Raw genomic sequence first — 23,869 nt, forward strand, 5'->3', positions numbered from 1 at the left:
TAGCCGCTACTATTTAAGCATTTTCTAGCATTTCTTATCACATCTATGCAGATGATATCCAACTGTTTGTATCCTTTAAACCACGTCGGCCCTCGTGCAGTCTTTATCTTTGGTCAGTGATTGGCTTACCAGTAACTTTCTGGTATCAAGCAAAGATAAGACAGACACCTTGGAAACTGTTCCTCGCTTCCTGCAACCAAAAATCAATTGTAAACTTTAAATCCACTGTAAAACTCATTCTTCCTGTTTCTTTCGTTTAGGGAACATCCCACTGATCTGGGCCATGGTCTGCAGAGCAGCTCAGGGGAAAAGTCCATTTTTGTCATCCTGTTTCCATTAATGTATTTCCCTTTTTATGGCTTCAGTCAAATCTTTGATTTCAATCCATCCACCATGATGGCTTTCATGATTTTATTGTCTTATCTTGTTGTGATTTTATTGCATTTTCTGTTTCATATTATCCTGATTTGATCGTTCCTTCCGTGTTTTTATCTAACAGTTATTTCTTTGTGCTCGTTGTGACATACTGTCTGTTAAAGATGCGTTACTTTGTCTTTCCAGCACAGCTTTTCCATGTTGGCTTCATAATTAACTTTGTGTTTTCACTAAAAGTTTGTTAGAAAAATGAAGAACGTTTGAATCCAGATGAAAGTCTGAGCCTTCTTTCTGTGTGACGGCGTTCTATTTCCAAGTTTGAATCCAACAGACAGGAGGCTCAGAGGTCTGATGATTTGCGATATCATAATGAGAACAAACGCCGTTACTCAGCAGACAGCTCAGCGTGCAGAGAAGTCAGCACACCTTGTTCGTGACTCACAGCGTAGGCATGTAAGCCAGTATGCTGCTGCACTTTGAACCAGTTCCCTCCCAGCAGTCTGAAGTGGGAGTGAACAGGACAACATGGGACGCCTTGCAGTTTCATCATAATGGAAAATGCAGTTTAAGGCCTAAAAGCAGAATCATTTGCTGATGATAGAAACTAGATCTGCAGGAGTCAGAAAGAAATAGAAATGAACACAGAGTTTCATTTAGTCTGTCTGTTCAGCCTCTGACATCTAGATGATGTCTAGATCTAGAGTCCTGCTGCCAGCAACAGCCTCACTGATCGATTCATCCGGTCTGGTTAGTTGCTGCTGAAGCTCCTCTCAGTCATTTGCTTTTTATTTATATCCAGTAAGTCCAAAATGATCCACTTGAGGTAATTTTTAATTATTTATAGTACTTAAACTGTAAATATTTAACTCCACACTCTGAAGCCTTTGAAGGTGGATCCTGCAGATCAGCTCGCTGGCTGATGTTTCGGACATAGGTGTGGGAGGAGCCACCATGAGGGAGGTTGCTGTTACCATTATAGGGGATTTATTCAATGTTTTACAGATAAAATGAGATCTGTGGTCAAAAACTGAAAAAAGTTCACTTAAACTATCTGATGCAGAGGGAAGATTGCTGAAGAAGACGCTTAGATTGCATGTAAATAATGAAGGAAGAAGACCTTCAATCAGACAGAACTTTAGATGTAATCAATTAAACAATCCTACCATCACAAACATGCTCATGAGTTTAATCAGTTAGAGCTGATTGGTCACTAATGACAGCATAGTGCATCAGGATCAATGCAGTGAACAGGTGTTTACCACCCTGCACACTATGATGGACTGGACCAGTTCTGTAAAGGAGAATGTTCACACGTTTCACCTAAATGCACCAACATCCACGGCCAGCAAACCCGTTTGGGCTGAGCTTAGCGCTGTGCTGAAAAAGCAACAAACGTTGTCAGAGGAAACAGTTTTACTGCGGCTAACAATTACACCATCATCTGTGTCATCACTCTGTCATTACCGTGTCAAACAGGAGAAAACATTTTTCTCCTTCGTTATCATTTAAATATTTTCACACACATTTGTCCTCAAAAACCGCCGAGGACCGACACACACACGCCGTTCTGTCTGATAACAAGCAGTGGACGGATTAATGGGCTCCTCTACCTTATAATAGTCCTTTAGTGTCAGGCACCCAAAGGGTGTGTAGGGCTGGGTGTGCAGCGAGCTGACGACCAGCTCCTCCCAGGTTAGACAAATGGTTAAAGAATGCCGCCGCCGCCGCCGTGTCAGCGACAGAGAAAAGACTTCAAACAGGTGGAGGCCATGAAAATATTCCCAATGTGGGATTCAGGTTTTCTGCCTGATGCCTCCAAACGATGTGAAGCTAATGAGATCTGAGATGATATTGATCCACCACCATTTCACTACTAATCCACCATATTTTCACTACTAATCCACCATCGTTCCACTACTGATCCACCATCATTTCACTACTAATCCACCATAGTATAACTATTGTTCCACCATATTTCCACCATTGTCCCACCATTACTCCACTATTGTCCCACCATTGTCCCACTATTGTCCCACTACTGTCCCACCATTGTCCCACTATTGTTCCACCACTGTCCCACCATTGTCCCACTATTGTCCCACTATTGTCCCACCATTGTCCCACTATTGTCCCACTACTGTCCCACCATTGTCCCACCATTGTCCCACTATTGTTCCACCACTGTCCCACTATTGTTCCACCACTGTCCCACTATTGACCCACCATTGTCCCACTACTGTCCCACCATTGTCCCACCATTGTCCCACCACTGTCCCACTATTGTCCCACTACTGTCCCACCATTGTCCCACTACTGTCCCACCATTGTCCCACTATTGTTCCACCACTGTCCCACCATTGTCCCACCATTGTTCAACTATTGTTCAACCATTCTTCGACCATATTTCCACTATTGTTCCACTATTGTCCCACCATTATCCCACTATTGTCCCACCATTGTCCCACTATTGTCCCACCATTGTCCCACCATTGTCCCACTATTGTCCCACCATTGTTCCACCATTCTTCGACCATATTTCCACTATTGTTCCACTATTGTTCCACCACTGTCCCACCATTGTTCCACCATTGTTCTACCATTCTTCCACCATATTTCCACTATTGTTCCACTATCGTTCCACCACTGTCCCACCATTGTTCCACCATTGTTCCACTATTGTCTCACCATTGTTCCACCATATTTCCACCATTGTTCCACTATTGTTCCACCACTGTCCCACCATTGTTCCACTATTGTCTCACCATTGTTCTACCATTCTTCCACCATATTTCCACCATTCTTCCACCATATTTCCACTATTGTTCCACTATTGTCCCACCATTATCCCACTATTGTCCCACCATTGTCCCACCATTGTCCCACTATTGTCCCACCATTGTCCCACCATTGTCCCACTATTGTCCCACCATTGTTCCACCATTCTTCGACCATATTTCCACTATTGTTCCACTATTGTTCCACCACTGTCCCACCATTGTTCCACCATTGTTCTAGCATTCTTCCACCATATTTCCACTATTGTTCCACTATCGTTCCACCACTGTCCCACCATTGTTCCACCATTGTTCCACTATTGTCTCACCATTGTTCCACCATATTTCCACCATTGTTCCACTATTGTTCCACCACTGTCCCATTATTGTTCCACTATTGTCTCACCATTGTTCTACCATTCTTCCACCATATTTCCACCATATTTCCACTATTGTTCCACTATTGTTCCACCACTGTCCCACCATTGTTCCACTATTGTCTCACCATTGTTCTACCATTCTTCCACCATATTTCCACCATTGTTCCACTGTTGTTCCACTATTGTTCCACCACTGTCCAACCCTTGTTCCACCATTGTTCCACTATTGTCTCACCATTGTTCTACCATTCTTCCACCATATTTTCACCATTCTTCCACCATATTTCCACTATTGTTCCACTATTGTTCCACCACTGTCCCACCATTGTTCCACCATTGTTCCACTGTTGTCTCACCATTGTTCTACCATTCTTCCACCATATTTCCACCATTCTTCCACCATATTTCCACTATTGTTCCACTATTGTTCCACCATTGTTCCACTATTGTCTCACCATTGTTCCACCATTGTTCCACAATTGTCTAACCATTGTTCTACCATTCTTCAACCATATTTCGACCATTGTTCCACTATTGTTCCACCATTCTTCGACCATATTTCCACTATTGTTCCACCACTGTCCCACCATTGTTCCACCATTGTTCCACCATTGTTCCACTATTGTCTCACCATTGTTCTACCATTCTTCCACCATATTTTCCACTATTGTTCCACTATTGTTCCACTATTGTTCCACCACTGTCCCACCATTGTTCCACCATTGTTCCACTTTTGTCTCACCATTGTTCTACCATTCTTCCACCATTCTTCCACCATATTTCCACTATTGTTCCACTATTGTTCCACCACTGTCCCACCATTGTTCCAACATTGTTCCAACATTGTTCCACCATTGTTCCACAATTGTCTAGCCATTGTTCTACCATTCTTCAACCATATTTCGACCATTGTTCCACTATTGTTCCACCATTCTTCCACCATATTTCCACTATTGTTCCACTATTTTTCCACTATTGTCCCACTATTGTTCCACCACTGTCCCACCATTGTCCCACCATTGTTCCACCATTGTTCCACTATTGTCTCACCATTGTTCTACCATTCTTCCACCATATTTCCACTATTGTTCCACTATTGTTCCACCACTGTCCCACCATTGTTCCACCATTGTTCCACTATTGTCTCACCATTGTTCTACCATTCTTCCACCATGTTTCCACCATTCTTCCACCATATTTCCACTATTGTTCCACTATTGTTCCACCACTGTCCCACCATTGTTCCAACATTGTTCCACCATTGTTCCACTATTGTCTCACCATTGTTCTACCATTCTTCCACCATATTTCCACCATTCTTCCACCATATTTCCACTATTGTTCCACTATTGTTCCACCACTGTCCCACCATTGTTCCACCATTGTTCCACTATTGTCTCACCATTGTTCTACCATTCTTCCACCATATTTCCACCATTCTTCCACCATATTTCCAATATTGTTCCACTATTGTTCCACCATTCTTCGACCATATTTCCACTATTGTTCCACCACTGTCCCACCATTGTTCCACCATTGTTCCAACATTGTTCCACAATTGTCTAACCATTGTTCTACCATTCTTCAACCATATTTCGACCATTGTTCCACTATTGTTCCACCATTCTTCCACCATATTACCACTATTGTTCCACTATTGTTCCACTATTGTCCCACTATTGTTCCACCATTCCACTATTCTTCAAACCTTGGTTTTTTAAAAACTTTTACGGAGTTCCACTATATGTTCCACCAAGGGCTGAACCGGAAGCAAACATCTCACAGCTGAAAGTGAGCACGGTAGCAGAGGTTCCTCAGCCTGATGTCAGAGATGGTCGATGTAGACGAGGAGCTTCTGACTGAAGGTAAACTGATTTATGAATTTCAGTTCAACTAAAACACTTTTTTCCTTCAGAGACTCAAACATTTTGATTCACTCTCTCTCAAGAATCGGATACGTTTTTAAAGAATTAGGGATTTATTTACAGAAGAAACCCGTTTTCTATGGATTCTGGTTTTCTGTCACTAAATAAAATCAAAGTAACAGAGAAAGCATCAGCAGGAGGCTGAACTGTCCATCCATCTGGAACCGAGCCGCTTTTAAACAAGTTCTGGATCCTAAAGGCCAGAAACACGAGCAGCCAAACGTCTGCTGCTGAACCTCTTTATCTTCACAGTTTAACTCCGATCTAACAGATTTTATGCCGTTTGCAGAGATCATACTGGGATCTCCATTCCGGTCGTTCCGCTAAAAAATAAACCAATGATTAGTCCAATGAAATTGACCCTTCGTAGGGTAGAAATGGTCAGAGTTGCAGTTTTCCCTCTGAGAACAAAAGGTGACATTAAAAATGTGACGGTTTGTTCGGGGGAAACGGTTTGGTTGCCATAAGAACAGAGGAGCCTCCTCAGGCTTAACAACCAAAATAAGGTGTTTGCAGAGAAGCAGCTGAGCAGAAAGATGAGCAGATGCCTTTTTTTTTCAGACACCTTCACTTTGTTTCCTCTGCCTTCTGTTTCCGAAGCAGAATGCTGAGATGTTCTGCTTCAACATCAACTCTCTGAGCGCTGTGACTCCCACCCAGCCAGCGCCCACTGGGCCCTCCGTCAAGGCCTAACGAGTAATGAGCACTCGGTGGCCACCGTCTTGGAGTCAAGCCAACTTTCCCAGATGTCGAACCGAAGCCGCGAGGTAATGCATAATGCAAAACAACGCTCATTAAATCCTGAAGGAAAAAAAAAAGCACCAAGAGCTGAAAAATACGAAATAATAAACTCAGAGATTCCAGGAGAAGCTGCTCATAAACTCTGCAGATGAATAATTATGCTGTGAGAAGTCCATTAGTGGCAGAAAGGACAACATGCTGAAAATGAGCAGATTGAAAAGCTTCAAACCTGAAACATTAGGAAGGAAAATTAGAGTGAGCAGAGGTTTGGAAGTGGCATAAAAATGAGCAGCTAAAGCAGAAGCTTTTCACAGAACATAGCAGCATGTCCTGTCCTCTGACTGTACATACATTAAACATCTGATGCCTTCAATTTACATAATAATTAGAAAAAGGGAGAGAAGAAGCTCTCACCTGCTGCTAATCAAATGCAGTCATTGATAAACAGTCAGAAATCTTTTTAAAAGCATTTAGTTTTCTGTAAACAACATTGAGAAGACAGAAAGGCAAAAGCAAGAGACGTTCAGGGATAATTGGTGGAAGTAATTTCAGAGATTCTCAGTCATCCAGGTCAGGATCAAACTGGAAAACGTTCAGTTTAGGGAACTGGAGGCAAAGTTTTCTAGAAGATGTTTCTCCTTTCATCTGAGAGTCTTCTTCAGTTCTCCAAACCACTCAATACTAGGCAGTTATCTAGGGCCCCGAGTTCCTGGGGGCCCCAAAAAACTCTGCTTCCATGTATGGTTAATGCAACTATTCCTTATTGTGCAAATTAATTATGTTTTTGATAAAAATCCTTTGGCTAAAATGCCATCAGAACGCTGATAATATTAAGTGTGTCTCAGCCCCCCCTTCAGTGTCCACCATATTGGATCAGTCCATTTGCTGCACATGTTCAGAAAGGTCCAAACAGACAGCAGCAAACCATTTGAAAACAAACCATGCAAAGAGCAGTGTTGCCAACTTAGCGCTTTAGTCGCTATATTTAGCCACTTTTCAGACCCCTCTAGCACTTTGATTTCTAAAAAGCTCCTAGCGCCAAATCTAGAGACTTTTTTCTGCTACTGGAGACTTTGGAGACAACATCTAAAAGCAGCGAACTCTGCTCTCCAGAGCGAGTAGATTGGTAACCCCGCCTCCTGCTCTCCTCTATCTTGTCTGCTGTCATGATTCATGCAGCTATTATTTCATCCAAATGAAAAATGGAGAACAGATAAGCAGATCATGGCTTGTCTACAGTGAAAAGAAGGACTGGGTTATTTACTTTGGCCTTTTTGGAAACACAGGAAGGAGCAATCAGCTAAGTGAGCTTAGTGCTTGGAAAAAATCTTTCATTCCTTTAGAGACAGCATGAAAAGTCAGCTGAGTACAAAACATAGAGAGGAAAACAAGAAGAAAAGGGACAAGAAGAGAGGGACACAACCTAGAACAGATAATGGATGTCTATTCTATTAACATTTCTCTATCTGGAGAATGGGGCTGTTCTATGTCTTCTCAATTCAGAGGGGCCCCTGCCTGTCTTTGCCTAGGGCCCCACATTTCCTACATCCAGCCCTGTCACCACTAGTGAGAACTGTAGAAGCCTCTTTGATCAGAGGAGTCCAGCAGCCTAGACTGTCCCATGTCCTAAAGCCTCATCAACACGGCCCAGAGTCCGCCATGACACCCTCACTGCCTCTCTCCCTCCCCCGTTCAGGACCTAGAAGCTACACCAGCGTAGCATCTCCAGGCCTCCTGCGTTACATTAAAGCACAGCCTACTGTGTATATAGAATATAACTATATACTATATATTGTATCTAGTATATTGTATGTGTTATATTGTATAGCTATAGATCCTGTATATAAATCTAATCTGTCTGCAAGATCGACACTGAGTCAGATTCCTGCTAAGTTCAAACCTACTTGGCAATAAAGTGGATTCTGATAAAGTGAACTTTTTCAGGCAGTTATCAGAGAAGGCCTCCAGCAGTCCATGAGTCACGATGGTCGACACAAACATCAGGACTTTGATAAAGTACATAATGTTACATTGAAAACAGGTTTGCATGGCGCCTTCTGTGGTTGGAGAAGCACGCCCTCATTCCTGACACGTCTCCTGTCAAACCTGCCATTCTCCTGACAACTTTATAAAGATTCACAACATACAGCACACCCTTCCATAACAATCCAAGCATGCATGAGGAGCATTACACCGGATTAAACCTCACTCAGCCTAAAGCACTTAAACACTTCGCTGAAAAAATCCCACACCTGATAATAAACTCAGTTCTATTCAGTTTATTTCTACACACGTCATCTCAGGTCACTTTATAGAAACAAATCAACCAGATCATCCAGTCAGATTGATTCAAAGTTTTCTATCTAAGGAAAACCAGCTGATTGCATCGACTCATTGACTCTTCAGCAATCCCTCACACTAAGCATGCTTGTAGCGACAGTGGAGAGGAAAAACTCCCTTTGAACAGGAAGAAACCTCCAGCAGAACCAGGCTCAGTGTGAGCGGCCATCTGCTGAGGCCCACTGGGGTTCAAGGAGACAGAAGCAGACATAGAAAAAGAAGCATAGATACAAAAGGCAACTGTCAACCAGCTCCACAGGCGGCCCCGTCCAGGAAACACACAGCCAGGCAGACGAGCTCCGAGCCAGCTCCCATGTCAGAGGATGAAGAGAGCACATCCAGTTAGTCACAGTCAGAGAAACAGGACTACACTGGAAAACAGGCCAAGCTCCAACATCTAGAAACAAAGGTGTTGATGGCTATTTTTTTTTTTTTTTGAAAAATTAGCAACCAGTCATCATACTGCTGCCTAAAACATTTAATTCATATTATCATTTAATCTTAAAATTCCCATTTCAGTTAAAATTCCCTCCTTTGTTCTCATTATTTATTACTCCTAATTAAATCTAATATTATTAGCATCTTTAAACTTTAATTAATGAGCAAATCAAACCATTTCCCCTCATTCAGCCATAAACCAACATTTTTAACTGAACTTCAGCTGATTGAATATATTTTCTCAACTTTTATCATTGACTGTGAAAATCTAAATGTCTTTATATCAGACGTTAGCATTTTTAGCTAATAACCAAAACAGATTTACCCATCAGTGCTAAATAGCACTAAATAAAGCTAAATAAGCTAACATTTTAAGAAAGTAAATAAGGTCGCATTTATCCAACATTTGATTGTTTTTTTTTCACCATTTAGACATTTTGTCTTAATACAATCATTAGTTTATCAATGAATACAGTGGCATTAGCATACTGAGCTAATATACGTTAGCATACTGAGCTAATAGCATTAGCATACAAAGATAAAAGTGCTGCACTAAACATATTTAACTATCCTTTGTTAAAAGTCAGAGCTTTATCCACATTATGTTTTTATCTGTCCATAAAAAGCTAACAGGAGAAGATCAATATCCCCCTTTATCAATGTATCTACAGTGCTGAGTCATGGTGGATCGTGTAACAGGGAAATCTACTTTAGTCAGCAAAAAGAAGAGCTTTGAACAGATTCAGTCTGTTTTCACTGTTAGTTCACAGAGTTGAGAGTTTGACAAAGAATCTTTTATTTCCATCTTTCTGTGGGACGAGTCCTAATCTAGGCTGGATGAGAAAAGGCCATCAGATTCCTGCTTAAGGTGTTGCTCATACCAGACGGTTCTACTTATTATAGGAACCGAGATAAACGAGGAAGACAAAGAACAGATTACTCTAAAGCCAGAGGGAGAGGAGGCTGAATACTTTAACTAATGAATGAGACATTCCTGTCTAAAAGAAAAAAAAACATCCAGAGCAAACAGATGGGCTGAGTACCTCTGACAAGGTGATAAAGATCAAGATTTATACAGAAAAAACATAAATATCCTCAATTTGAAAGGTTTATGAAGGGTTTTAATTTCTATTATTTTTTAAATCACCAAATAAAACAAACAACAACTTTATTCTTCTGTCGTTAAAGAAAAAATGACGAGAATTTAAGCCTCATTGTAGGAGAACAAAAACCAAAACTAACTCAGATTGTGCTGCAGAGCTGCTGATATTAAGGCTGCATTACTGGTCTGCAAAGCGCTTAGCTATGAAACCAGTCTGCAGACATGAAACGGAGACTGGAAGCCTGATCCGACAGCAGCAAACACAGACATACTTTCCTCCTTTAAAAAACATCCTGACGGCTGACAGAGAGACTCCACCCTGAATGAGGACTAAACACAAAGCCTGGAATCCACAACTTTTTACGTTTTTAACCATCAGACCAGCAGAAATCTACAAATCTAACCCAACATCAAATCTAAAAGATATCAGGATTATCCAGCAGTTTGCAGATCAGCTCTATGCAGGAACATCTCTGCAGCTTCAGTGGGACCTTCATCACTGCAGGATGGATTCAGGGGCGCCGGATAGGAGGGAAAAGTTAGGAAGATTCTAAGGGCTCTTGGTTGAGAAGGAAAGATGTGCCCCAATAGATATTTCAAACATAAAAAGAGGTAAAATAAATAGGTTTTGTGTTTCACAGCAGTAAACGGTGAAACAAAGCATGAATAAATTCCATCCAAGTTTTTTATCCACCAGTTTATGCAGTTCTAAAGTCGTAGGAAAGTCATATTGAAATGTCAAATCCTTCTGGCTTAAACATGTATAATAAATATAATCTTCACGGGGATGGACGTCTGTGTCTTCGGCAGGCGTAGAGCTAACAGAACTGGCAGCGTTGCGAGGCAAGGGCTCAAACATGGACGGCTGGAAGCCTTCTACACCAAACCAAGCTTCTGCCGCCCTGGCGTCCTCTTCCACAACATCTTCGTCCCCGCTTTCCTCCTCTAAATAAAAAATGGATGACGGAGGAGACTCATCCACGACCTCCGACACTAAACTCTCCTCCTCTTGCATGTTTCCGCTGTCCATAGCGTTCCTTGACAGCGTCGTTTCTAAGTCACCAATTTAGTGCTACTTGGACTGGGGGCTGTTATCAATGTCTTTCATTGGGCCCCAAATCCCTGGCAGCAACCCTGGATAGATTAGAAGCTGAAACATTATCTATAAAATGAGGTTTCTGTTTCTTCTCCCCAAACTAAGCATCAGTTCATTGATGCGTCTGATGCTCCCATAGTTCCTGCAGAAGCAGCTTTGCCTTATCTAAGGTCAGGGAGGAACCTGATGTATTTAACATTTTAAGCAGCTCCTCATTAGCATGATAATATTACCGCTGTAGTGAGAGGTTACCACACCACGCAGAAATGCTATGAGATCATAACCAAAGGCTAAAGCAGGGAGGTTTGTGTGAACAGACACAAACACTGAAGGCAGGTATGAGCAGGGAGGGAAGGAAAGCCTCGTAAAAACTCTGACATCATCCTGTTGGAGCATTTCTCACAGATGAGATTAAAATAATCCAGACCGAGAGTCGATTTACACCCACAACCAACAGCATAAACCAAACGCTCTGTTCAAGGCGAGGATCCCTCACCGGGGGATCCTTCTGCAAAGGATGTTAAGCAAAAAATTCATAGCAAAAAAATTTTTTTTTTTGTTTACTCTGGAAAAACTGAGTTTTTTTGTTTGTTTGTTTTTTTCAAAGTAAATTTATGGAGCTTTTTAATTTTTTCACACAACAACAAGACAGCCAACCCTTAATACAGAAGAAAGAAAAATTTAAATATAAACTTAAAAAAAAAAAAAAGTGATCGTCAAAACGACCTTAAGAAAAAAATAACTTATTCAGTTAAAATGAAGAGATAATTGTTCTGCATGGGTAATAAATGGACGCCATGTCGGTTCAAACTTAATCATTGATCCATTATAGTATAGTATATCTTATTTTTTTTTAATTTTTAAGAAAGTTAGTTTTGAAAAAAAGAAATGTCTTGGTTTAAAAAAACAAAGAGGAAGAAACCCTGAATCCGGATCCATAATTAACCCCTTCTTTGGTTAGAAAAGTTCTGTTTTGTTGCTTCTTCCTGCAGGTTTGAGGACTGAAAACCACAAATATTCAGAACATCTCAAACATCCCAGTCAGACCACAAAGTCTTTGTTCAATTTTGCTTAATAAAAATCTTAAAAATGTGTTTCTCATTGAAGGAGACCAGTGTTAATGTTGAAACCGGCACCGAGGCTGGAAACAGGCCAGTGGGTTTGTAAAGAGCAGCAAAACGAATAAAGCCGGTCCAAACAAAGGCTCAATAACGTCTCTGTTCATGTCTGCTGGACGATTCGCACGACACAACCGCAGGATACCCAGAGATCTGCTCACGGCATCCATCAAAAGCCCGACACAGGATAAAAGCAGGGAATTAGCTTAGCTTGGAGTTAGCAGCCATTTATTTAAACAACCCGAGTCTAAAAGCAGGAGGTCAATGATCGTATAGTGAGGATATCTGCAATAAGAGGTCAGTGGAACACGCTTTTAAACCTCTGCTGGTTAAAACGTTAAGAGAAAAGGAGAGAAAAAGGAGCGACTCGTTGGCGGGTGTGAGACTGAACAGTTGTGTTTTCCAGTTGGTCTGGTTGGTTTAGTTTCCAGGACGAAGAGAAGGGAGAGAATGCAGAGGCCCATTAGGCTCCATGCAGACACAGGAAAACACTGCTGGTGGCTGCTGACTGACTGAGAGAGAATCTAATGACTTTTTACAAAGAGGACAGAAGACGAGTGAGAGACATGTCCAAAGACCAGGAGACAAATGGAGGAAATGGACTCAAATCTGCTGAAACCAATAAAGAAAAAAAAATGGAGGAAAATGTACAGTAGCAGCCATTCAAAATACTTTTTAAATTTGCTAGATTCTGATCTGATAAAAAGGTTAGCATTTCAATTTATTTATATTTACAGCAGCAGCCATTAAAATGGCCCTTCCCAGTCAAACAGCAGCCCAATGTCAGCCACCTTCCCTGCAACTCCCAGCAGAATCCCCTCCATCAACCCAACATATTAACTGAATTACAGGGTCTGACCAGGAGATGGCGCTTCTCTTTAGATCTTAATGTCCACAAATCATAACAGAAAGAATATTTTAGTACAAATACTGATGTTTCAAAAGGAGTTGTAGGGGACCAACCAAGGACCAGCCAAGGGCCAGCTAAGGAAGAACCAAGGTACAGCTAAGCAGAAAAGTGGGGATACTTTGAATGGCCACTACTGTAATCAAAATAACCCCTTATAAAAGCAAAACCTAATATACAAAACTGGTGCAGCCAGTAAGATTCCTCTAACCCACTGGTGTCAAACTGCCAGTAGCACACTGACTGGAATCTGGTGTCCTACTGCTTGGTTGGAAAGAAAACCAGCAGCCACACGGTCCTTTCTGGAACCAGTTTGACATCCTGACCCTCATTATTTGCTCAAATTAGATTTAGATTTATTTGATTCCTTTTTTTAAATTTAAACATGTTTAAGAACACTGTCAGCATATCTGTTTCATCCTTCCCTCCTTGCTGAGTTTCTCAAGCTGCTCATAAAGAGGAGGAACTTCATTTGGTTCTCTGCTGCTCAGCACGCCATTTTTAGACCACTAAACCATTCTAAATAAATCATTAAAATGTATTTTAATATAAAACACTCCTGTTTAAAAAGTTAGTTCATGACTATCATTTTCACAAGTTAGGAAAACAGCTTCACACCATTACCTCATATTCTAACCCCATTAGCAGCTGGGGTACAACTAGCTGTAGCACTAGCTGTAGCAATAGTCATAGCACTAGCTATAACACCAGCTGTAGCAATAGCCGTAGCACTAGCCATAGCAATAGCGATAGCACTAGCCATAGCACTAGCCGTAGCTCTAGCCGTAGCACTAGCTATAGCTCTAGCCGTAGCAATAGCTATAGCACTATCCATAGCACTAGCTATAGCACTAGCTATAGCACTAGCTGTAGCACTAGTCGTAGCACTAGCTTTAGCACTAGCCATAGCACTAGCTATAGCCCTAGCAGTAGTGTTTCAGATTATTCTATTAATAGCTAATTTAATAGTGATAAATTTAAGCCTCCTCCTGTTAAGAGCAATAAAACTAGCAATGAAGCAACTTAAGCTAACTGGCAAATTTATTTTAGTTTTGTTTGATTGTCTGAAGCTTTAAGAAAATAAAGCTTAAAACTGCAAATATGATTATAACGTAGTGTAGCATGTGAAGTACAATGATCTTTATCTTTATATTGAATGTTTTATTTGCTGTTTTTTGTCTGCTAAATAATAATGGCCTTTATTTTGATGATTTGCCAGATTTAGCTGTTTCGTGAAACTAATGGAACCTCAAAACTTCCTTAACTGTTTTAAAAAAACATTAATCTTTTAACCAAAATATCAAAAACAAGTAGAGTTAAAAAATATAATGAAGAAACTAAAACACTACAGCGCTTCAACCCTGCCAGCATCATGCTAATGTAGCTAGCTTCTGCAGCTATAACTGAAGGGAAAGCTGTTTTAAAAAACACTTTTCACTGAATTTGGAGGAAAATGTTTGTTCAGAAGGTTTTAACCTGAGGTAACTACAGGAGTAATTAATTAAATGTTGGAGTTTTTCCCTAAAATCGATCATTTAGAGCAGAGGTCACGGATTAGCAGACCAGGGTCTGGGAATAAGACAGAATAAAAAACGGTCAGTTTAGGCGTTTTATCAAAAAAGTGAATCAGGAAATGTTCTATAAACCAAACTTGTTCTCTACTTCAAAAACAATTTAGATTTTAAAATGGAAAAACCTTCTATTTTTATACCTTTATTTAAAAAAAAACTCATAAACCCCTGCATTTTATTTTAGTTTTAAATTCTGTTTAAATTAACAGATTATAATTAAAAATGTCTCCTGATCTTTACTGGTTGTTGTTGTTTTTTTATTCGGATCCTGCTGATTTTTAATTGGTTTTCCCTGATTAACAGATTAGTTTTCTATTAAAATAGAGGTAAGATGTTAACGTTCCCAGATTAATTACAGCTGACAGCAGTTAACGCCCTGGCATCTTTAAAGATTTTACAGAAAGTGTAAATAGTGATATCATCTTTCAACCAAGCAGAGATTCCAGAGATCCTTTTCTCTGCGGCCAAATTGCAAAAGAGAAAAAGCATTAAAAGCAAATAAATAAAAACTAATCATCATTTCGCATCTTGAAGGTCTTGCAGTTACATGCAGGCTGTCATCCTGCCAGCCATGGAAAGCTCGTCTAGACGATGATCTCTTTGTCCTGAGGCTCTGGGCCTCCATGTGGAGCGGCTGAAGGTCTCACCTTTACCTTCCAGGTGAAACTCAGATAACATCTGAGCAGTTCTCCGAACCAAAGTCCAGAGTACAGCCAGACTCGCCCTGTGACTGATTGCTCGCTGAGAACATTGCGTCTCAGAGGACGCCGTTTCAGCGCCAGGGTCAGCCACACGTCTGTTCTTGTACGGATTTACTCTGAGCCAGACTTAATGCGAACGCAGCGACATGTGGAAACAATGGCAGGACTTTCCAACAGCTCCGATGTTATGCAACTCCCACTGAAAACGGCTCTGCTGTAGTAGTACTGTAGTAGTACTACAGAACAGAGGCGTAGCCAGAATATTTTAATAATTGTATCCAGGCAATAACCAATGTACACCGAGGGGGGGGGGCCAAAAACAGATAGGTGCCAGAGCCTGGGGGTCAATCTACAGAGATCCGAAAGGAAAATAAAACAACATCAATATTCTCTAAATAAAGACTAACTATACTTTCCTTCAGTCTTTGCTAACAAATACATGCATATATTTAAACATCCTAAATTAAAGGTGTAGTCAACAAAATTCTTTCAGGTTTGAGTTCTGAGGCGAACATCTTATTCATTACATGCATTTGTTTTTTGTATGTGCAATAAATTTGCATGTTGCGGGTGATCTACAAATATTCTGCACAAATATTAAAATGAGCAAACTGGTTAGGTTCTGTTCATTAAAATAATCGGATTACGAGTTCGACTGGCTGTTAAAGAAAGATGAGGTTCTAAGCCATGTAGTTGGAGCTAATTATGAAATAATTATAATTATTATTTAGTTTATTATAATAAACTAAATAATATTTATTGTGCACCTCATAGTCTTACTTATTATCAAAGTAGTTATTTATCCAATTTCATAGATGACTTGCAGTGACATAATTTTCTCTTTACTCCATATAAGACGCAATCTAGTTCTGAAAAGAGCAGGAATTCTGTATTTATCATCTTTAATGTTAGTATATTGATTAGCATAATTAGCTGCAGTGTTTTTGTTGTGTAGTGATTGATAATATACGAAAAATTAAAATGTTAAATAACTTAGAACATTTCACTTGTAGCAGTATTACTGCTGCCACTGTCTGTATTAGAGGAAGAACTGGTAGAGGTGGCCAATGATTGGCTAAGGGTGGCCATGGCCACCCCTAGCCCCCCACCTAGCTCCACCCCTGCTAGAAACAGGCCGCCTCATCAGCTGGGCAACAAAGCAGGAATGTGACTCTGCTGTCATGAATGAATAAACACTGGAAACATGCTGCAGGTTACAGCAAAATAAAAACAAGAATCTCATTAAATGACGGGACTAATAACTAATTAATTACAATACATTGAAAAAGTATTTACTCTGATTTTTGCTTTGGTAAAACTTAACATTTTCAGCTTAAACAGACTCAATATCACAACGACAGCTTCAGGAAATACAGAGAACATGACTGCAAATGAGAAAAAGAATCTTTCTGATCCAATGTGAGATCAATAAAACCAATCAATCGATCGATCGATGAGGAAATAAACTTTCTAAGCGGCTGTTCTGCTCTCTACACCAGCAGCTATAAATCTCCTCTGTCATCATATCTACTGTTGGCCCCCGTCAGCCCCTCCTAACCGTAAAGTTGGAATCCTGCTCTGATCCCAGGAACGCTGATTCCTCCTCAGACCATCAGATGTTCCTCAGTCCTGGAAAAGCTGATATTTACTGTTCAAACAGGAGGCATCAGCCACCCAGCCGGAACGTTTATGTGTTATTCACTTTTATAGGTGAATAATCCTCAGATTAAACCTCAGATTAAACCTAATGATTGTATTTTCCCCTCAGTAGCTGATTAGAAAGATCAGCTGATTGGACTGAAAACCAGGATCAGATTCAACCAAACATCTGAGAGTCTGAGGTGGATTCACCTGCTGCAGGTGAGCAGGGGGGCTTTCTGATTGGCTGCTGTCCTTCTAAGCCACTCCAGCAGCCCCCCACCACCACCCCCCAGGTGGAACATCAGCCACTTACCTGCTGCTGCTCTGGCCTCTCAGCTGCTCTGCTGCTGACTGACAGGCTGCACTGCCAGGCGGACAGGAGGGGCTGGGGGGGCGGGTCCAACTCACCTGCACCTACTGACGCACACCTGGAGGGAGGGAGGGAGCGAGGAGAGGGGAGGGACTAAAAGTCTGAGATCTACAACTTTTTTTTTTAATCTGAAAATTTCTTGTTTTTAAAGTCACAGATTCACAGAATGTATGAGAGGTTTTAGTTTAGTGAAAAAGTAGTAATTAAAAAATATATATTTCTTTAGATTTTTATTGGTCGACATTATATAAATAGTTACTTCTGGTTACCATGGCAACATGGACAGGACAGGATTCTGCTCCAATAAAAACAGCTGTTTGAAGGAGATGAAATGTCTTCTTCTCTGATTTCCGTTCATCAGATTAAAACAAATAAAACAACAAAGAAACAAAAATTCGGTCTGACTTTAGAGACAGAAGGAGACAGAAGGACCACAGTCTCTGCTTTGCTTCTAGAAAGGTCAGTTAGTGGTTGGTAACCAGCAGTCCTGGTTACTGACAGCAGAGTGCGCCACCTACTGGTAGGGAGGAATGAAACCTGCAGCTTCCAGTTTGGTTTGGATCCAGAGGAGAAAGAAAACCTTTAATAGAAAATAAAAAAATCTATCCAGGATTTCTGAGACTCTCTCTGCCATGTTTTTATGCTCACAGAAAATTAGGAATAACAATAAAAAAATAAATAAAAAAAAACAGATTTGCTTTTGGTGCTGCCAGAACTTTTCTATGTTATATTATTTATGTCATATTATTAATAATCTCTTATTTCTGTATTTTCTCCAGGATTCAACCTTTTCTAAAGACCTCATTTTTCCCACAATCACACTGTTAAATATAATCTCATCCAAAATCTCTATAATCCTGTTAATCTGGAATATTTGTGTTCAGTCAAAAGTTGGATTATCTCACTAGAAATCTGCCTCATGAAGGAAAGAAGGAAGATTCATTAAACTGAACCCGACGAGACATGATGGCCTGAGACAGTTGATCAGGTTCATGGACACCAGAGGACATTATAGGACATCAGAGGACATTAGTGGACATCAGAGGAAATTAAAGGACATCAGAGGACATTACATCAACCAGTGCAGGCTAAGCCTTTCTCCCTGGCTGTCCCTTTATGTCTTTACCATTCATTAATTGTTACTCGTTTGTCCAAATCTTCAAATAAAATATTATTCTTCAGATAATAAATAATTGATGTAAAGATTCTGCTTAAGTTTTATGTCTGAATCTCCTTCAGACATTTCTCTGCCCAGCCTGAGGCTTTCCCTACATTAACGGCTGAAATCAGCTCCATGTTGGAAGGTTTTGTTTCTGGGTTACCGTGGAGTACCACAGGGATCAGCACTAGGACCAGTTCTCTTTTCTCTCTTTGATTATTTAGAAAGGCAGATTTTCATCACAGTCAGTAAATACAGCTTTAGCCATTTAAGATCATATCTGAGGATATTGGACCAATTCTCTTTACTTTATACATGCTCCCAATTGGTAGAATTATTAGACAGCATGGGATTAATTTCCACTGTTACGCTGATGATACCCAGCTATATCTGTCTATAATCCAGATGAAGCTAACCCATTACATAGATTACAGGCATGTCTGAAGACAGAAAAACCTGGATGACTCTTAACTTTCTGCTTCTGAATGCAGACAAAACAGAAGTTATAGTCTTTGGACCAGAGTCTCTGAAAAAGAAACTGATTAGTCAGTCACTTCATTTGGATGGGATTAAACTGATTTCAGATAATAAAGTAAAAAATCTTGGTGTTATTTTTGATCAGGACCTGTCATTTAAATCCCAGATCAAAGAGGTTTCTAGAATTTCCTTCTTTCATCTGAGGAATATTGCAGAAATGAGCAATCTCCTGTCCAGGGGTGATGCTGAGAAACTAGTCCATGCATTTGTTACTTCAAGGCTGGACTATTGTAATTCTTTACTATCAGGAAGTCCACAAACTGTAGTTAAAAGCCTTCAGCTGATCCAAAATGCTGCAGCCAGAGTTCTGATGAAAATGAAAAAGAGAGATCATATCTCTCCTATCCTGGCTTCTCTTCATTGGCTTCCTGTTAAATCCAGAATAGAATTTAAAATCCTCCTTCTCACATATAAAGCCTTAAATGGCCAAGCTCCATCTGATATCAGAGATCTGATTGTTCCTTATGTTCCTAACAGAGCACTTCGCTCTCAATCTGCAGGTTTACTAGTGGTTCCTAGAATTTCTAAAAGTAGAATGGGAGGCAGATCTTTTAGTTCTCAGGCTCCTCTCCTGTGGAACCAACTACCAGTTTTAGTCCGTGAGGCAGACACCCTGTCTACTTTTAAGGCTAGGCTTAAAACTTTCCTTTTTGATAAAGCTTCTAGTTAGAGTGGCTCAGGTTATCCTGAGCTATCTCTATAGTTCTGCTGCTATAGGCTTAGACTGCTGGAGGACATAGGGACCCCTTTTTCATCATTCTGCTTCATTCTATCTCTATTCTCCCACTCTGCAGAATCTGTTAGTTCAATCTCTAACGTTCTGCTCTCTCTGCTTTTCCTCATACTAGACACTGCAACACCAATAACTTGTGCAAAGTATAATTTGCAATTATTATTTGATGCCAGTGTGGAAATAGATTCTAAAAATGGAGGAACTGATTTTAGCTAGAAGATCTCCATCAGTTTGGACCCAGACTGAATCCTCATTCAGCTGCTGTCTGAGGAGCCAGCATCATCCTGGGCAGGTGAAGCCAGCATCTTTACCCACCACCAATCAGCATCCTGACTGGACGAGCTGCTTGAGCAATGTTTAGAAAACTTGTTGCCTTGGTTACAGTGGCAAGCAGTAAAGCGAATGGCAAACAGTTCTTCAGGTCCAACATGGAGACCTACTCGCTCATCTAGTCCAGGTTCTCTGGCTCTGCAGAGGACCAAACCGTCACTCCTGCACATCAGGCCCCCGGCGTGGAGCCAGAGGGGGGGGGGGCGACTGTTGCTCAAACAGCCGCTGGTTGCCATGGCGCCGAAACGTGTTCCTGTCACGCCTCCTGTGATCAGGAGCTGGAAGCACCCACCCATCAGCAATGCTTCATTCAGAGCCTTCAGCTGCCAGAAAGGCTCCTGAAAACTTTCTGAAGTTTCTCTCGTGGTCTGAAATGATCAAACAAAGAAACACCTCAAAGCTTTAATTGTTTGTTTCACAGAAGATAAATCAGTCGGTTCCACTTTCTTCCCGGTTTAGATGTGTCAGTCCCTCCCTGCTGACCTTAGAACAGCCTGAGGAGAAACGCGGCGTAGTGAGCGTGTCGCTTACGCAGCAGAGAACTTTGTGATGTTTCACCTGGACGGTCAGGGTGTGACGCTAATAAAAGCAGAAACGAGCTGCAGAGGGAGAGTCCAGGTGGAGCAACCTTCACTCCGCTGCAGGAACTTACATAACAGCAGAGCTACACACTGCATGCCTGCAGCCAATCTGTCAGCTGTAGTTCTACGCTCTTTCATTTGGTCTGTTTCACAGGTTCTGTTAAGCTTTCACTCTCTTCAGGCTTTTATAACTTTTCTGGTTTTATTCCTGTTATTTTCACTCTGGGACAATATTTCTAATTTCTGAACCTGGTCGGTCTTCTGGTCCAGAACTGGACTGGTTTAAATCCTCCTGAAGAACAGAGACTGTTTAGAGTCAGCAGGTAACTTTCCATCAGAACCACAGGGATCCCCTGTGGCGTTCCCCAAGGCTCCATCTTAGGGCGCCTCCTATTCAGTATCTCCATGCTCCCCCTGACTCACATCTGAATAAACAACAACATCGGTTACCATAGCGATGCTGACGACACCCAGCAATACATTCAAAGTTCACCAGGGTTGTTTCTGAAATTTCTGGAATTAACTTGTTCTGCTTTCTGATTCTCTGGTTTGAGAACAGGTCAGGAAGCTAATACGAGCTACCAACTAACTCCAGCTACCAACCAACTCCAGCTACCAACTAACTCCAGCTACCAGCTAACTCCAGCTACCAGCTAACTCCAGCTACCAGCTAACTCCAGCTAGCAGCTAACTCCATCTAGCATCTAACTCCAGCTACCAGCTAACTCCAGCTAGCAGCTAACTCCATCTAGCAGCTAACTCCAGCTACCAACTAACTCCAGCTACCAACTAACTCCAGCTACCAGCTAACTCCAGCTACCAGCTAACTCCAGCTACCAACTAACTCCAGCTACCAGCTAACTCCAGCTACCAGCTAACTCCAGCTACCAGCTAACTCCAGCTACCGGCTAACTCCAGCTAGCAGCTAACTCCAGCTACCAGCTAACCCCAGCTACCGGCTAACTCCAGCCACCAGCTAACTCCAGCTACCAGCTAACTCCAGCTACCAACTAACTCCAGCTACCAACTAACTCCAGCTAGCAGCTAACTCCAGCTACCAACTAACCCCAGCTACCAACTAACTCCAGCCACCAACTAACTCCAGCTACCAGCTAACTCCAGCTACCAACTAACTCCAGCTAGTGGCTAACTCCAGCTAGCAGCTAACTCCAGCTACCAACTAACCCCAGCTACCAACTAACTCCAGCCACCAACTAACTCCAGCTACCAGCTAACTCCAGCTACCAGCTAACTCCATCTAGCAACTAACTCCAGCTACCAACTAACTCCAGCTACCAGCTAACTCCAGCTACCAACTAACTCCAGCTACCATCTAACTCCAGCTACCAACTAACTCCAGCTACCAGCTAACTCCAGCTACCAACTAACTCCAGCTACCAACTAACTCCAGCTACCAGCTAACTCCAGCCACCAACTAACTCCAGCTACCAGCTAACTCCAGCTACCAACTAACTCCAGCTACCAGCTAACTCCAGCTACCAGCTAACCCCAGCTACCAACTAACTCCAGCTACCAACTAACTCCAGCTACCAACTAACTCCAGCTACCAACTAACTCCAGCTACCAGCTAGCTCCAGCTACCAACTAACTCCAGCTACCAAATAATTCCAGCCACCAACTAACTCCAGCCACCAAATAACTCCAGCTACCAGCTAGCTCCAGCTACCAACTTACTCCAGCTACCAAATAATTCCAGCCACCAACTAACTCCAGCTACCAACTAACTCCAGCTACCAGCTAACTCCATCTAGCATCTAACTCCAGCTACCAACTAACTCCAGCTACCAACTAACTCCAGCTAGCAGCTAACTCCAGCTACCAACTAACTCCAGCTACCAACTAACTCCAGCTACCAACCAACTCCAGCTACCAACTAACTCCAGCTACCAACCAACTCCAGCTACCAACTAACTCCAGCTACCAGCTAACTCCAGCTACCAGCTAACTCCAGCTACCAGCTAACTCCAGCTAGCAGCTAACTCCAGCTAGCAGCTAACTCCAGCTAGCAGCTAACTCCAGCTAGCAGCTAACTCCAGCTACCAGCTAACTCCAGCTAGCAGCTAACTCCAGCTACCAGCTAACTCCAGCTACCAACTAACTCCAGCTACCAACTAACTCCAGCTACCAACCAACTCCAGCTACCAACTAACTCCAGCTAGCAGCTAACTCCATCTAGCATCTAACTCCAGCTACCAGCTAACTCCAGCTAGCAGCTAACTCCAGCTACCAACTAACTCCAGCTAGCAGCTAACTCCAGCCACCAACTAACCCCAGCTACCAACTAACTCCAGCCACCAACTAACTCCAGCCACCAACTAACTCCAGCTACCAGCTAACTCCAGCTACCAACTAACCCCAGCTACCAGCTAACTCCAGCTACCAACTAACTCCAGCTACCAGCTAACTCCAGCTACCAACTAACTCCAGCTACCAGCTAACTCCAGCTACCAGCTAACTCCAGCTACCAACTAACTCCATCTAGCATCTAGCTCCAGCTACCAACTAACTCCAGCTACCAGCTAACTCCAGCCACCAACTAACTCCAGCTACCAACTAACTCCAGCCACCAACTAACCCCAGCTACCAGCTAACTCCAGCTACCAACTAACTCCAGCCACCAACTAACTCCAGCCACCAACTAACTCCAGCCACCAACTAACTCCAGCTACCAGCTAGCTCCAGCTACCAACTTACTCCAGCTACCAAATAATTCCAGCCACCAACTAACTCCAGCCACCAACTAACCCCAGCTACCAGCTAGCTCCAGCTACCAACTTACTCCAGCTACCAAATAATTCCAGCCACCAACTAACTCCAGCTACCAACTAACTCCAGCTACCAGCTAACTCCAGCCACCAACTAACTCCAGCTACCAGCTAACTCCAGCTACCAACTAACTCCAGCTAGCAGCTAACTCCAGCTACCAACTAACCCCAGCTACCAACTAACTCCAGCTAGCAGCTAACTCCAGCTACCAACTAACTCCAGCTACCAACTAACTCCAGCTACCAGCTAACTCCAGCTACCAA

At 41.9% G+C, this 23,869-nt stretch overlaps 1 protein-coding gene across 1 annotated transcript in view; it reads right to left on the reverse strand.

The window, feature by feature from the left end:
* Nucleotides 1-20,474, reverse strand: part of LOC119784873 — an 80,776-nt gene extending 60,302 nt beyond the window's left edge. The window contains exons 1-2 of the mRNA XM_038287134.1: nucleotides 20,224-20,474; nucleotides 17,423-17,537 (exon numbers count right to left, since the gene is read on the reverse strand). Coding sequence (XP_038143062.1) covers nucleotides 17,423-17,537; nucleotides 20,224-20,474 — 366 coding nt within the window. The remainder of the gene's footprint in view (nucleotides 1-17,422; nucleotides 17,538-20,223) is intronic.
* Nucleotides 20,475-23,869: the final 3,395 nt, after the last annotated feature.

The sequence above is a fragment of the Cyprinodon tularosa genome, unplaced genomic scaffold, assembly GCF_016077235.1.
Source record: "Cyprinodon tularosa strain WSP-4 unplaced genomic scaffold, ASM1607723v1 ctg236, whole genome shotgun sequence".
NCBI classification, from domain to species: domain Eukaryota; kingdom Metazoa; phylum Chordata; class Actinopteri; order Cyprinodontiformes; family Cyprinodontidae; genus Cyprinodon; species Cyprinodon tularosa.